The sequence below is a fragment of the Melanostigma gelatinosum genome (assembly GCF_949748355.1).
Source record: "Melanostigma gelatinosum genome assembly, chromosome: 2".
NCBI lineage: Eukaryota > Metazoa > Chordata > Actinopteri > Perciformes > Zoarcidae > Melanostigma > Melanostigma gelatinosum.
In genome coordinates this window covers 6394342-6408446 of record NC_136635.1, presented here as the reverse complement: position 1 = coordinate 6408446, position 14105 = coordinate 6394342, and the positions used below count along the sequence as shown (strand labels likewise).

The 14105-nt window shown below is 43.4% G+C and overlaps 1 protein-coding gene across 1 annotated transcript in view; it reads right to left on the bottom strand.

Moving 5' to 3' along the window:
• The window catches only part of LOC306791227 (neural-cadherin), a gene marked incomplete at both ends in the record, with an annotated part of 282576 nt that overhangs the window by 153776 nt on the left and 114695 nt on the right, over window positions 1-14105 (bottom strand). The window contains 6 exons of the mRNA XM_079287854.1: window positions 750-999; window positions 3455-3622; window positions 4719-4891; window positions 5901-6071; window positions 7170-7338; window positions 10754-10926. Coding sequence (XP_079143980.1) covers window positions 750-999; window positions 3455-3622; window positions 4719-4891; window positions 5901-6071; window positions 7170-7338; window positions 10754-10926 — 1104 coding nt within the window. The remainder of the gene's footprint in view (window positions 1-749; window positions 1000-3454; window positions 3623-4718; window positions 4892-5900; window positions 6072-7169; window positions 7339-10753; window positions 10927-14105) is intronic.

Here is a 14105-nt window from a genome sequence, read left to right as displayed (position 1 = left end):
ATCTGGTCTACGCTGCCTTTGTCAAGGTTGAAAGGCTCATACATCCTCCAGACATCATAGCTGGCAGTAAATGATGCTGATTCATCAACCTAAGCTCACTTAAAGAGGTACTACACACGTGCGCTGTAAACTGGTACTGTGATGAAACGCATCAGTGCCGGCGCTAATGTTGACATTTCTGAACAAACCTATAAAAATCTGGATTTCATGGGTTGAAATGGCTCAATAGGCCAATAACTGTTTCAATCCAGCCCTGATTTATGTTCAAGATTTAAGATTTGGTTTTCCTCTTAAATGGAAATTAATGAAAATACGCAAACTGTTGAACCAAAACGCATTAGGTGATGATGCTGAAAATGGTTACTGTGTCAGTCACATGTAAAATATGAGCTGCTAGATCTTAAAAGGGTCCCGCATTCAGTCTTTGAATAAGCACGGGGCCTGATGCTGCTCTTGCTTTTGTTATTTATATTCTGAAAAGTCCATTAAGCCCATCTCGTGAATTAAACGGCAAAATCTATTCTTCCATTAGCTGTAGCTCAGCCATCACAAAGAAAGAATTATCAAACAGCCAACTTGTCTTCTGCTCCTGCAACCTTAAACAGTCATACGGCTGCTCAGTGTGCTGCAGTGACGTGTATCACAGAACCGTTCACTTTGCGTTCTAACGCATGGTTTGAGGAATGAATTACATTTAAGAATCGGCAAAACTGCTTCAAATAAAGCGCATACGATTCAATAACGCTCACCTGTGACATTGATGTAGACCGTGGTGAAGGCCGCCAGTGGTACAGCGGCGACATTCTGAGCTCGAACCCGCAGCATGAAGTTCCTGGTGGTCTCGTAGTCCAGGGGCTCCGCCACAAGGATGGAGGCGGAACCGTCCTCTCGGTTGGGGGTCAAGTAGAAGCGAACTGGCATGTTGGTCTCGGGGACCATGCCGTCCTCCAGGTTGTACGTCACCCTGGGATCCCCGAGAGGGGAGGTGGCTTTGATGGTCTGTTTGGAACAAAGAAGAGGATTCGAGGTCACGTTTCAATATAAACATGATATCTCGCTCATGTTCGCCTGCATAGGTAGGTGGGACTTTGAATAATGGACTACAGCCAGTTGTTGTGTATGGCATGATGTCCTATCAGTCATCTTACCCAATAAGTGAAGAAACATTCAGAGCCGACATAACCTATGTGAGCGATGTGCTCTGTGTCCATGCGAGCATACGGACACTTGATCATGTAAAAAGGGAAATGACTTCATGTCGTTCTCGTTGTCTCACTTTTGGAATAAAAGTCACACATTATCACTTCATGTAAGTGAGAGATGACCAACAGAACCACATATTTAAAAACAGACACTCATTTCCAATTGACAGAAGTTTTACATGTTTCCAATGATCAATTTGGAGAGCTATAAAAAAATCCCTCCTGCCAGCAATGACCCTAAGCCTTAGGGTTCCTGTCCTTAGGGCCTAAGGACAGGAACAGCCGCACAGGACAGCAGCTGCGGAGCTGTAATGGAAGTGTGCATTCTAAATCTAAATGGCAGAAAATGATCCGCCAAATGGAGAAAAAAAAGGGTTTCATAGCATGATAATGAACACTAAAATATTAAGGCATTCAGTCCTAAACTGTTGGACTAGACAACAACCCCGCTGGGATCAAAGGGAAACACTGTTCTTCATTCTGCAGTCTCTACAAACTAATTAAGGCGACCTCATTCACAGCTGATGCCATATACACCCCAATTCAAATAAAAAAATGCCACCTCTGACATGACGTGCTTATGGGTGAACTGGCTGTATGTATTCGACCTGCGAAGTGTAGCAGTTACAATAATGAGACATCCCATCAGGCATGCAGCACTGGCAAACATGCCTGACCAGTGCATGTGCTGATTTCGGTCATAAAAAGCTCAAGTTTCCACGGTAGAGCAATAACAACCCGCTGAGAGTCATTGCAGCTTTGCACAAACGGCAAATCAACACCGCACTACCGTCTCGATTAATACACTGCACTGTGGGGATCTCGCTCCGTCTCTTTAACAGTAACATGTTCACACACACACACACACACACACACACACACACACACACACACACACATGGAAAGCACTCTCATGTAAAGCACTCTCCTCTGTCTTTTCATTTCCATCGCTCTGTTTGAAATATTCATCAGCAACTTTAATGAACTTAATTGCTTTCAAGAGATCCTTGGAAAATTCTGTTGATTAGTTGAAACCGTGTAGTGGCATGAAAGGGCAATATGAGTAATCAGATGCACTTGACGGGATACATCATAAACTGCAAAGATAATGAATGGAATTAAGGTCGTTATTTAATGTCTGCATTTTTCTATATGGTTGTGGTTCCTAAACCTGTAGCTCCCCAAACATGTGTTACAGAGTTTTACTCTTTTGTTGCTCAGTGGCTCAGATTTACTGAACATTTGAGACTGAAAATCAAATGAGGTGAAAGGGAAGATCTGCCACCTTTTATGTGGACGGCCCAATCAGTGTTCACAGTAAATGTAGTGTATTGAAAGGATACATTCTAAAACACTGATTGGACATTGACTAAACAACAACATAACAGCATTGATACTTTTTCAGGAAATGAGGCATCACATTAGTTCATGCAGGACACAGGAGTCATACGCCCCCCGCTGTAATCGGCTGACAGCCAGCTGATTGAGTCATTGTTTGTGATCAGTCACACACCAATCACAGCCTCACTACCAGGCGGTCTGTTTATATGAACCCCTCCTCACTGATCCCTGCTAAACCAATGCTGCTACATACCACAGCTTTGCCGCCTCCAACATTCTGGTTCAACGTGCATTCATTGTCTTGCTTTGGGCCGACTCGTGTCTCGTGTATGTGCTCCCCGTTTTGGCTTTGCATGCTGCTTGGCTTGCGGCAGTGAGCATTTTTTTTAAGAACATAGCTGTATTTCCATCTGTTGCAATAAATGGTTAAATCTATGACGAGAGTGTTCCAGGCTGAAGTATAAAAATGTGCGTGCATATCTGCATGCTTACACTTGTGTGTATAGATGCCTGTTTTTTTCCCTGTGCCTTTGAGTGATTCATTTATCTGCTGCATAGTTTTTTTCTGTAATTTAATTTGGAGCAACACTGCAGCACAGTAGCTGCACTACAATTATATTTCTGATTTATTAGTATTGCTTTGTCTTTTACCCTACTTTAATACATCTTACTTTGTATCGCATTTTAAATTCCTGAACCTTTTATTTATTTATCTACAGTTTCTTCACTGTTGCTTTCCCAGTTGCTCACGACGAGCCTGCATCTCCACCCTTTAGGCCACCACTGCCCCCTTGTTTGTAAGATGCCATATGAATACAAATGAATTGCCTATTTTGACTTGTTCATTTTGTGCTTGTGCATCTGCGTCCTCTGTCTGCCAACTACCACACCCCCCCGCTCCCCCAACGTACCACGATGGCTGTGTCTCGGACGGTGTTTTCTGGTATGACCACGCTGTAGCTGTCTTTGTCCCACTGTGGAGGCTGGTTCTTCACGTTGGTGATGGTGACGGCCAGCTCCACCGAACTGCTCCTGTTCCCACCGTCAGTGGCCACGATTTCCCTGGTGATGTAGGTCCTCTGTGGTCATGAATGCACACAGATGAAGAGAGAGGATCACTTGATGGTGTGTTCTTGTGTTGCAGATCAGTATGACGCAGTGATCATTAGAGCTTCCTTAAACACTGATAAACATTTTGGAAATCTAGATCACACAGCTCCCCAGCAAGCGATGCGTTTTTCTACAATTCTGTGCAGGGATTTGCACGGCCAACTGTGGAGCAGCAGCGTTTTGAAACCCTTGCAAGAACAATTTTTCAAATTCATGACTAAAATAACGCCAGTTTTTCAAATTTTTAAGAATTATTTTGTAGTTTTTAAATATTTGCTGTTAGCAATTAACACAACTCAGATGATCACATGGGCATAGGCTGAAATAAACGTGCAGGCAGTGCCTACTAGTGTATTATACTTTATCCAGTTGTACTCAGTGGAAAAGTTTAGCATCTTCGAATGTGAATGTGTTCTGGTGCGAACCGTTCTCGCTGCAAGGCAAAACACTGGCATGGTGCCCTGTGTTGGTGTAAGATGCAAGGTGCTGAGGATACGGACATTCATTCCTCTTGGCAATGGAAGATGGCGAGTTGTTGCTTCTTTTTTTTGGGGGGGGGGGGGGCATGATCACTGTGGCACTCATCTGATGAGGCACAGACTTGTTTTGCACACAATACGTGGCAATCTCACTCTATGGCTTGTTCATGTTCCCACCTCGATTGTTTTTCTCGCTGGTGGTGAAGCAAATGGTTAGAGGCAGCGAGATGAGGAGAATATCAGCAATGTTATTTCTCCCGATGCCAAAGAAAAGGCAGTTTGCCGCTTGACTTCTGCCACCTCATTCACAGCAATAAAGTACTTGAATGCAAATATACTTGCTTTTCTGGCCATGTACTAGGAATGGTGCCATGTTGTTCACTTGTACAGTGGCTCGATGTATGTATGTATATATATATATATATATATATATATATATATATATATATATATATATATATATATATAGATATAATTGCTAAACTGGAAACGCATATATAACATACTGTATGATGTAAGCTTTTAAATAGCAAGCTGAAACTTTCCCTTTGGTTTGGTATTATCTGTTTGTATACAGTTTAGGCACCTGGGAAATGGGCTGGTTGACATACACCCAGCCTGTCAGGGGGTTGACCCTGAGATACTCAGGCTGTTCACTGGACATGGAGTACGTAACGGCTGCGTTGGTGCCAAAGTCATCGTCATGAGCCGCCACCCGCAGGAAACTGGTCCCGATCATTGTATCCTCACGAAGGAAGTCTGTTGGGGAAGAAAAGGAGGTGTGCTTTAGGCCCCAGTGGTTCTGAGAGGCCTCCTATACCGTGTATTCGGCAGTAACTTCAGAAAACACCAACAAATCAAGAACAGAATCTTAGACAACAAATACCTTCGACAAATAAAACACAAGCTAATTAAGAAAGACATTCATGAGAAACAATGGAACTTAGTAAAATCACAACAAACATGTCCAGGAGCAGCCCTGTCTCCTACAAACCGTGTTCCCACACGATTGAACTGCATTGTGAATTACGCTTGGAGGGAAAAATGTTATGTTGTGGTGTAAGTTTGCTTTTTAAATGAGTCCGTCATAGTCCGTGTCAGGGGGAGGTCAGGGTGATGAGGGGTAAAAAGAAAAAACAAGTACTGTTGTTGCATTTTTGTTTTGTTTTGTTTAAATTATGGAGTAGTTTTAAGCCAAAGCATGATGAGTTTTAATAACCCTTACCAAGTAGTTGTGTTGCCTAAACCTAACCAAGAAGCTTTGTAGTCTTTGTTTTGTTTCAATTAACACTGGATGAAGTTCATATTAATCAGTTTTTGTTGTCAAAATGGTGAAGGCAAGGCAAGTGTATTTGTGTAGCACATTTCAACAACGAGGTAATTCAAAGTGCTTCACATAAAACCATTAAAAGCATCAAAACATAAGGCAAAATAAAAGGAGATTTAAAAACAATTAAGAACATTCATTAAAACATTAAAAAACAGTGCAAGAAATAAAATGCAGTAGTAAAATGCAAAAATGCAGAAAAATGATTAATATATGAATTGAATGTGGTTCAATTAAAGGCAGCAGCAAACAGAAAAGTCTTCAATCTTGATTTAAATGAGCTGAGGGTCTCAGCAGACCTGCAGCTTTCTGGGACTTTGTTCCAGATGTGTGGAGCAGAAAAACTGAACGATGCTGAAGATGTTTTCCTCACTGCAAGTTACAGTGGGTTGAGCTCTCTCAGTGACTACAGCTCACACGTTTACACTAATATCTACTTACACTCGTATCGGATGTTCTCAAACTTGGGACTGTTGTCGTTCTGGTCCAGGATGAGGATGTTGAGCTGACAAATGCCAATCAGCGGGTCATCCGCCTGGTCAGTGGCAGTCACTGTCACTGCGTACTCCCGTTGGCGTTCGCGATCAAATTTCCTGGCTGTCACAATTACTCCTGGAGACACAAGAGATAACGAGTTTGATCAGACAGCTGAATCGTACCAAATGACGCTTCGTCTCGAGTCCCCAGAGCATTTGCAATTTAACACGAAAAATGATTTCCTCTGCTTGCCTTGAAGCTACATTTTAAAGACAGTAGAGCAGATGGAGAGCAGAACAAGAAGGGAGACTCATCTATCATCAAATCTAAAGAGAGATATATTTATTCTATATTTTAAACTGCTGGATCGTTTATCGGTGACAAAAGGCCGATCTGGTATCGGATACGACTGTTCTATAAAAATACCAATTCAGTACATTTATATCCACGTATATATTGATACAGTTTGTTTTCCAAAGTCAAGAAAGCCATGTTGAAGTCAAGCGTGGTGTTGTCCAGTGGGGCGTACAGCTTATTAATCAAACACTGCTATCAGATTGGTACTTGGTATCGGCCCATACTCAAATCCCAGGTACCGCATCCCTACTCCACATCCTGCTGCTTCTGAGGTGACAGGTAAATGCTGTTTGGCACTTATTAGTCTTTACTTTTTTGACATTACATCCAAACCCTTGACAAGACCGTGTGACCTCACTAGTAAACTTGCAAACACAACATGGGAAAGGAAGCTGCTGCAGTTTCCGGCCTTGGGATTGTTGTAATCAATACATCTGCCTAGATACCCAATCATATTCCAGGGGTTACAGACATCCAACAGTATTGCACAATTGTCCTGTTCGTAAAAATGGTTAATTATGTTCACTTCAGTATCCCAATACGTTTAGTATATAGAGCATGCTGTATATTGGTAGAATTATAGATTCGGGACACAACATGACGTTGATACTGCAAGCAAATCACGATACAATATTTGTCCATGGTCATTGCACAAAGACAGTAGATACATTTTGTTCACAAAGGGATAAATAATTTGATCCATTAAAGACAGATTCATTGAATTGTTTCAACTTTTGTGTCCAACTTTTACAAAACCGTTTATCAAACCTACTATATGGTTTCCAGTATGTCTCAAGCCAAAGCTTTTTAACTGAGTCTAGTATTAAAACAGATCTACACGATTGTAGACTTGCAAACTTGTGTGTGTGTACGTACCTGTGTCTGGGTGGATACTGAATGCGGGCACAGTGGAGTCTTTGTGCATGAAGCCGTACGTGACCCTGCCATTGGAGCCCTCATCAGCATCCACAGCGTGCACCTGCAGAACGAACGTCCCCGCCGGCTGGTTCTCCAGGACTGACGTGCTCTCTCTGTACTGCTGACACTGAGGAGGATTCAGACAGCGGGCGGAGGTAGGAGGAAGAGAAGATCACAGCAATGAAAGTGTGGAGAAACTTGCATCAGTGCTCCGTTCTATTGAAACTGTAATCAAGAGTATGTGGGAGGTGGAATTTTATTTTGAAAGGATGGATTGATGAAGAAAGAAAGTAGGAAGCCTGGGTCCTGCACCATCTCCATTCATTGATTTGCTACATGTGTCTGTGTAAGCTGGATGGATAGTGGTGATGGGGTTCAGGGCTCTTGAAGCCTATCCCAGCACCCATTGGAGTGGAGGCTATTGGCAACGGTGCTCAATAGCTGTGTGTTGATGTGCTCACTGTGCCTGGCAACCATGAAATCTGCTGATCTTTCGGCACCCGCTTTGTTAGCTCTGTCCACAACAAGTCCTTTTTTTATTGGAAGTGGGGCGCCAAACTTCACAGTCAGCCTTCAGCAGTGTACTAGCAAATAGCTGCAGTTAGAAAGAAATATGACATGAAGCAGGTACATTTCTGTCAGCAGAGTAAAGCCCTCTTTGTTGTTGTGCCATGTTTGTGATTTCACTGAATAATTGAATGCACAATAAACAGCAGTATAGAAGGTAGACAACCCGATATTTCAAAAAGACTGTTGTGAACAGATGTTCCACAGCCATATTTTGTCTTATGTATGTGCTAGACAAAAAGAATAAAAACTCAAAAAATTCAACCATAAAACATGAACACTGCTCTCCATTCGATCTTTGAGGCGCCTTCAGTTCCTGGTGCGTTGCAAGGTAGCTGCTCCGTGTTTGGGTTCTCAAAGATGTTGTCAAACTGAACTTGTCAGACACACAGAGAGCTTTATTATCCTCATTTACACGCTGCCTGGGTTTCGCTCCCCCCCCCTCTCCCCATCTTTTTCTCTCTGGTCTCTCATCTTTCGCTCTCTAGCTCTTTATCCCCCCCGTCTCACTGGATTGCTGACGCTCATGTGCCGACAGTGGAATGGAAGGAATCCCTCAGTACTGCTGCTTGATGTCTTGCTTTGACGTCTAACTAATGACAGTGGAACTCTTTTTTTATCTTCCCTCACTTCCTGCCTCTTCCCATTCTTCCTATCCCTTCTATCCCATCCTCTACTCTTCTATCGTGGAACAATGCTTTACCGTTCTTTGCCCCTTCAACCCCTCCATCTGAATTCATCAGAAGCTTTTGGACTTTTTGCCTCCAGAGCACAATATGGAGGGACTTTGATGAAGATATGCAGGTTTGCATGCAGGCATTCACTCATGCAATGTATCAGAGTGCTCACAAATGCTCAGTCAGTGTTAAAAGAACCCAGGTGTGTGGACCTGTCACACACCGACCAAACACAACAATAAGCCTGAACACAGGGAGATGCTGTGATTGATGTGCCTGGTCACCAATTCTGTGATTTGAATGGCCAGAATGTCTGGGAACAGCCGCGTCTGCTTTGGTGAACTTAAGATTGCGTCTCTGCTTTTTGCAGATGATGTGCTTTTGGCTGGCTTCATCAGACCGTGACCTATACCGTGCACTTGGATGGTTTGCAGCTGTGTAGCAGTTGGGATGAAAGTCAGTGCCTTCAAGTCTAACACCACATACTTCGCTGGAGTTTGAGTTTCTTAGGCTCTTTGCTCAAGAGTGAGGTTGCGTAGTCGCCAGCAATGTGAACGTTGTGCCAGACCGCCGTGCCAAAGAAGGGGCTGAGTTTGAAGGAAACGCTCTGGATTGACCAGATGGGGGTGACTGGGTTCACCCTCAGAGAAGTTTAGGAGCGAAGGAGTTTGAGGTCCAACTTTTTTCTGTTCCAATACATCAGGGTACCGGACGCCTAAAAGAAACAATTTGATAGTAGCTCTCTTTTTCCTTAATTTAAATTCTGTAACCTCAAAGCAGAGAATCCATTGGGATTGATTTCATCGAAGGGAACATGAGGTCAAGGTCTGCTGTGGCACTAAACACTAAGAAGTTGGCTGTGTGTGACTGAAAAACGTAACTGATGGCGAAAACACTGAATTTTGTAATGCCTGTGATGAAGGCTCTGATATTCACTGTGGATTACTAGCGTCTGGACAATCCATTTATTAGAAATCTAGTATCATCTAGGAATAATACCAATTCGATTTCTCTACTACAAAGATATGTGTGTGTGAAAAACCCCTGTAATAATACCCCTGTGACCCCACATTAACAAATGTCTTTGTGTGTCTGTAGGATCTTGCTTTACACGAGACATCCTGCCTCCCTGTAGTCCCACATCTCAGTGTGTGCCTTTTGCCCCTTCTGTCCTGGTCCAGCTCTGAGTTCCAGAGATAATATAGTCCGTTGTTTAAGATTGGGTATCAAAACAAGATTAAGGGCCTTGCTGCCAGCGACAGAAGAAACACCAACTTACATTGGATGTCTCCACTAACTGAGAGACCAACACTGCAAATCTTCTCAATTTCCGGTTCCAGAACTTTTTACCCTCAGTTTCTTTGTCCATTTTTGACCAAAGACAATAAATACAACAGCTGTGTTTGTCCAGAGTGTTCACTTCTATCTACTGTAGTGTTGTTTTTCTTTCTTCATATTTTTGTATCTGCTTCATTTGTTGTTTTTCATCTTCAGTTATGCATTTTTTTGTATTCAGGGTTCAGGGGTTTCTTTGTCTGTTACAATCAACATCCTGCCCACAGAATGAACACAGAATGCAAATGAATCACAGACTTGGAGTATGATGCCAGCAGGAGATCCTCAGAGAGAGACTGGAGCATACAGATCACATGAATCCCTCTCCTCTTCATCTTTTCTCTTGGCTCTCATCTTGTCACCCATCCCTCTGCGTCTTCCTGCTACTCGGTGAAGCCGAAAGGGAAACACTTGGCGATCACTCTCCCCCAGGAGAGAGTGAGTGGAGTTTACTCAGCAAGCCGACACTCCTAATCTTGGCTTGCGCTACCACAGGGGGCTCGAAAAATGTCACCTCATTTAAAATGGAGACATGACATAAAAAAAGGGTGGAGACGTAGCGCTTCCAGAGTGGGCCGGTCGGGATTTCTCCCACATCCCTCAAAGCTTTAATTAAAAGGCAGAGATGATGTAGCAGAGAGACGAGGGTCAAGCCGGCTAATCGCTCCTCCAGAGAGGAGAGATAGAGGCTAATAAATAGAGGACGCAGACAGACAAAGAGAGGGAGCCACAGGAGTGATGGGGGAGAGTTACATGGGCGAGATAGAGACAGGGAAAATAGAACTAGCACAGGAAAGGACTGAGTGAGAAGTCATTGAGATGTATTAAGAAGACCAGAAAGCAGAGCAATGAATGGCATGGCAACCAGGAGAGCAGACACCACAACACTGTTTCAGACACAACCAGATAACGAGCAAGCAGAAACGAGGTTTAATAATGCAAGTGCGCCATTGCTTGCCTTACCTTCTCAAAGACGGGCTTGTTGTTATTCACGTCGTCCACCCCCACTATGACCTGGGCCGTAGACGACAAGGCCTGAGGTCCGCCTGAGGCGTTGTCGTCCGCCGCGGTTACATTGAGGACGTACTCCACGCCCTGGAGGTGGGGGGGCGGGCTGGAGCGCAGACGGATCAAACCTGCAACCAGACATGAGGATAACACGCACTCAGTCAGCCGTCAATGGTGGAACTTGAGGTCCCATATGTCCTTCTTTTAAGTTTGAGATGGACAGAAGTCGTCAGTACGGTGTTTGTAACGGTAACATGTTTCCATTTCTGGATTTTAAGGAGACAAACTTCCCAAAGGTAAAACAAATACTTTACCAGATCAGATTTGGTAATGGAGCAATTACAGAACATGGGTTGTTGACCACTTACCAGAAGATTGTTCCCAAATTGAAAGGACAAATGTGAAAGATCTGCTAAGAGTTTTAGTTTAAACATGATTACAGTGTTGACGGTATGTCGTAGACGTCTATGTATTGTGTTGCAGAGATATCTACTGAGATCAGCATGCTAACCCGCTAGCCCCGGCCCGTCTGTATTGTAATACCACTTGTTCCTCCAGAGGCGATAGTGAGTCTCTGTAGCGTCCAGTCTGTCGTGAGTCCAACATGAGAGGACGAAGAAGTAGGGCTCGTCCACAAATAAAGGGGACAGGGTCGGTGTATGTTTTGGTCGTTTGTTTGTCGGATTAAATCCAAAGAAGACGTGAGAAAGTGACTTGTATTGTCATTACGTCCTCCCCACCACCAGAGGAGCTCTTCACCGGGAGTAGAGCACTAGGCTTTGCTCCCCTAACTAAAGGTCTGTCTACTGGAGCTGCTCCTTGCAAAGTAGTCTTCTGGTGGCGGAGAGGACGAAACGAAACACAAGTTCTATTCTTGTTTCCTCCACTTTGGATATATTACTATAAACAAAGTCTTGAAATGTACACAGATTAGTGGCACAAACACACGGTTGGCTCAAGTAAATGATATGCTTGGTCAAATTTTGTGTATTCTTGCTCTAATTAGGAGTTGGCTGTTTTTTCAAATTATGACTGTCAATTTTGATCATATTTGTGGTTCAAGCTTGGAATTTCTAATCTTAAAATGGTCCTTTTGCAGACTCATGTTTTGTTCTTTAAGGGGAAGCCATATTATACTTTGTATCTCTCAATATAGCAGCAATGACATCTCGGTCAGATGCCCATTCATGTTTTCATGTAGAAAGAGTTCAGACCCAATCCAGTCTAGTATTTGAGCACTGCAGATAATCGTCAAAGTAAACCAGCGAGCTTATTTTAGCAGCAGATTTTTGTGAAGGTACTTTTGCTCTGGTTTATGCTCTTAGATGCTTGTTTAAAAAAGGAGATGCACTTATGACTTCTGCTGACGAGTAGTTCTCTTGAATACCTATGTTCAATACACTCATTGTAAACCTTTTGGATAAAAGCGTCTGCTAAATCAGGGGTTCTTAACCTTTTTGACCTCGGGGCCCAACATTTCAAGTACAAAGTGTCCCGGGGCACATTCAAATATTAACACTATTAGTTTAACTAATTGATCTCACTACAATGGCTGTAGCTTCTGAACCACTCTGACTATATGCATCAAAAGTGTCAGAAAACCTGCAGGTCATACATAAACAGAGCAGTGGGCCTTTGAAGTCAGTAAAAATTGAAGATTTTTGTCCGCATAAAATAAAAAAGAATCTTTCAGTGTAAATAACTGTGGCTGTATCTGTACAGGTAAAGGACAGTATAGGGCGGTAACTACACTATCAGTGAACAACTGCCTCAAATTTGAAGAAGATTGGACAAAGTATGATCATTCTACAGAGTTTGTTCCATGAAGAGATCCAGGCGGAGCTCTAAAAGGATATTTGGAGACCCAAATGGACACATGGTAACCACATGATATTCTGACACACTAAAGGTGTTTCTCCCTTTATATTTTGATATTATATTATTTTCCTTTTATTTTTATCTTTTGCAAATTGCAAAAACTACGTATATATGGATGAAGACGTGGTGTGTGACTGGCGGACTTGCTGTGCGTAATGGCTGCTACCAAGCGCACGATCGCGTGTGCGGGCAGCTCAGTTACGCAGAGGTTATACGTTGGTTGACGGCTTATAGAAGAGGAAGATACGGTTTGTACTATAGGTACTAGCGTTTTCTGAAGCCACTAGCTCCATGGTAACATCTGCTAGCACGTTGTCGGGTCTGTAATGTGTCTTTTTCCGTCGAAATGCTACAAGATCCAACTTGCAGCGATTATGGCGACTTTGGACAGTGTGTGTTTGGGCTCCTTTTGTGAAAAATCCATAAGAAATTTAAGAAAATCTATGATTTAGTTGCAAAGATGAGGATTTTGGGCATGCTGGGATACCAAACACAGCAATGTTTTGTGACATAGTTTGCGTAAGCAAGCCATAGGAACGGAAGGGGAGGGGATCGAGGACACCGGCGTCCTCGCGGAGTTGAACAGGCAAAACCCTTGTCAAATAAATGAGATGATGGCACCACTGTCGTCTGCATTTTTTCTTTTTAAAAACGTATCCATAACTTTCGCTACAGGCTAGCGGCTGGCTGAGTGTCTTCTTCTGCTTATTGGAGCTTGTTAAACAACTGACTGACGCATTACTGCCACCAGGTGGTGGGAAGCTATATTGTAACTGAGTGTCTCATGGATAACAGTAATATCTCTGGTGTCTTCAATTGATAACCTATGCAGTCCCGCGGCCCTCGCGGCCCACAGGTGCAAAACTGAAAGTTTTTTGCGGCCCTCTAGGTGGCGCTCGCGGCCCAATCATGGGCCGCAGCCCTATGGTTAAGAATCACTGTGCTAAATGACTGATGTAATGTAATGAAGGTCGAGTGCAATCCTTCTAGATAAATCCAGCCGATTGAACCGACTGCTTCAAAAACATTAATTGGTCCAGCTCATACCTCACAAAGGCGAGAACAGACAATCAAGCTGAGCTTAAAGGAAAAAATAGTGTCTCTCACATGAACATCAACTTCTTTAGCAAGAACAAAGGATGGAGAGCAAACAAAAGGTGTTTCTACGACCCTGTCTGAACCCGGCATTAGCAATGGCATGCGTCTTTAGTGATCCGATGTGGACGGCTCTAAAGACGTCACCACACACCTGGCGTTAGAATGCGTCTCCACGTGCGTCTCGAGTGACCACTTGTGCTCTGATCCCCATTTACCTGCTGGTATATAGCAGAAGTGCTGACCCCGTATGAGCCAAACAGCCTCAGATCCTCGGATGGGGCCTTTCTGGCTGTTCCAAAGTCGAGGATGAAAACTAAAGGTGACCGTGCTT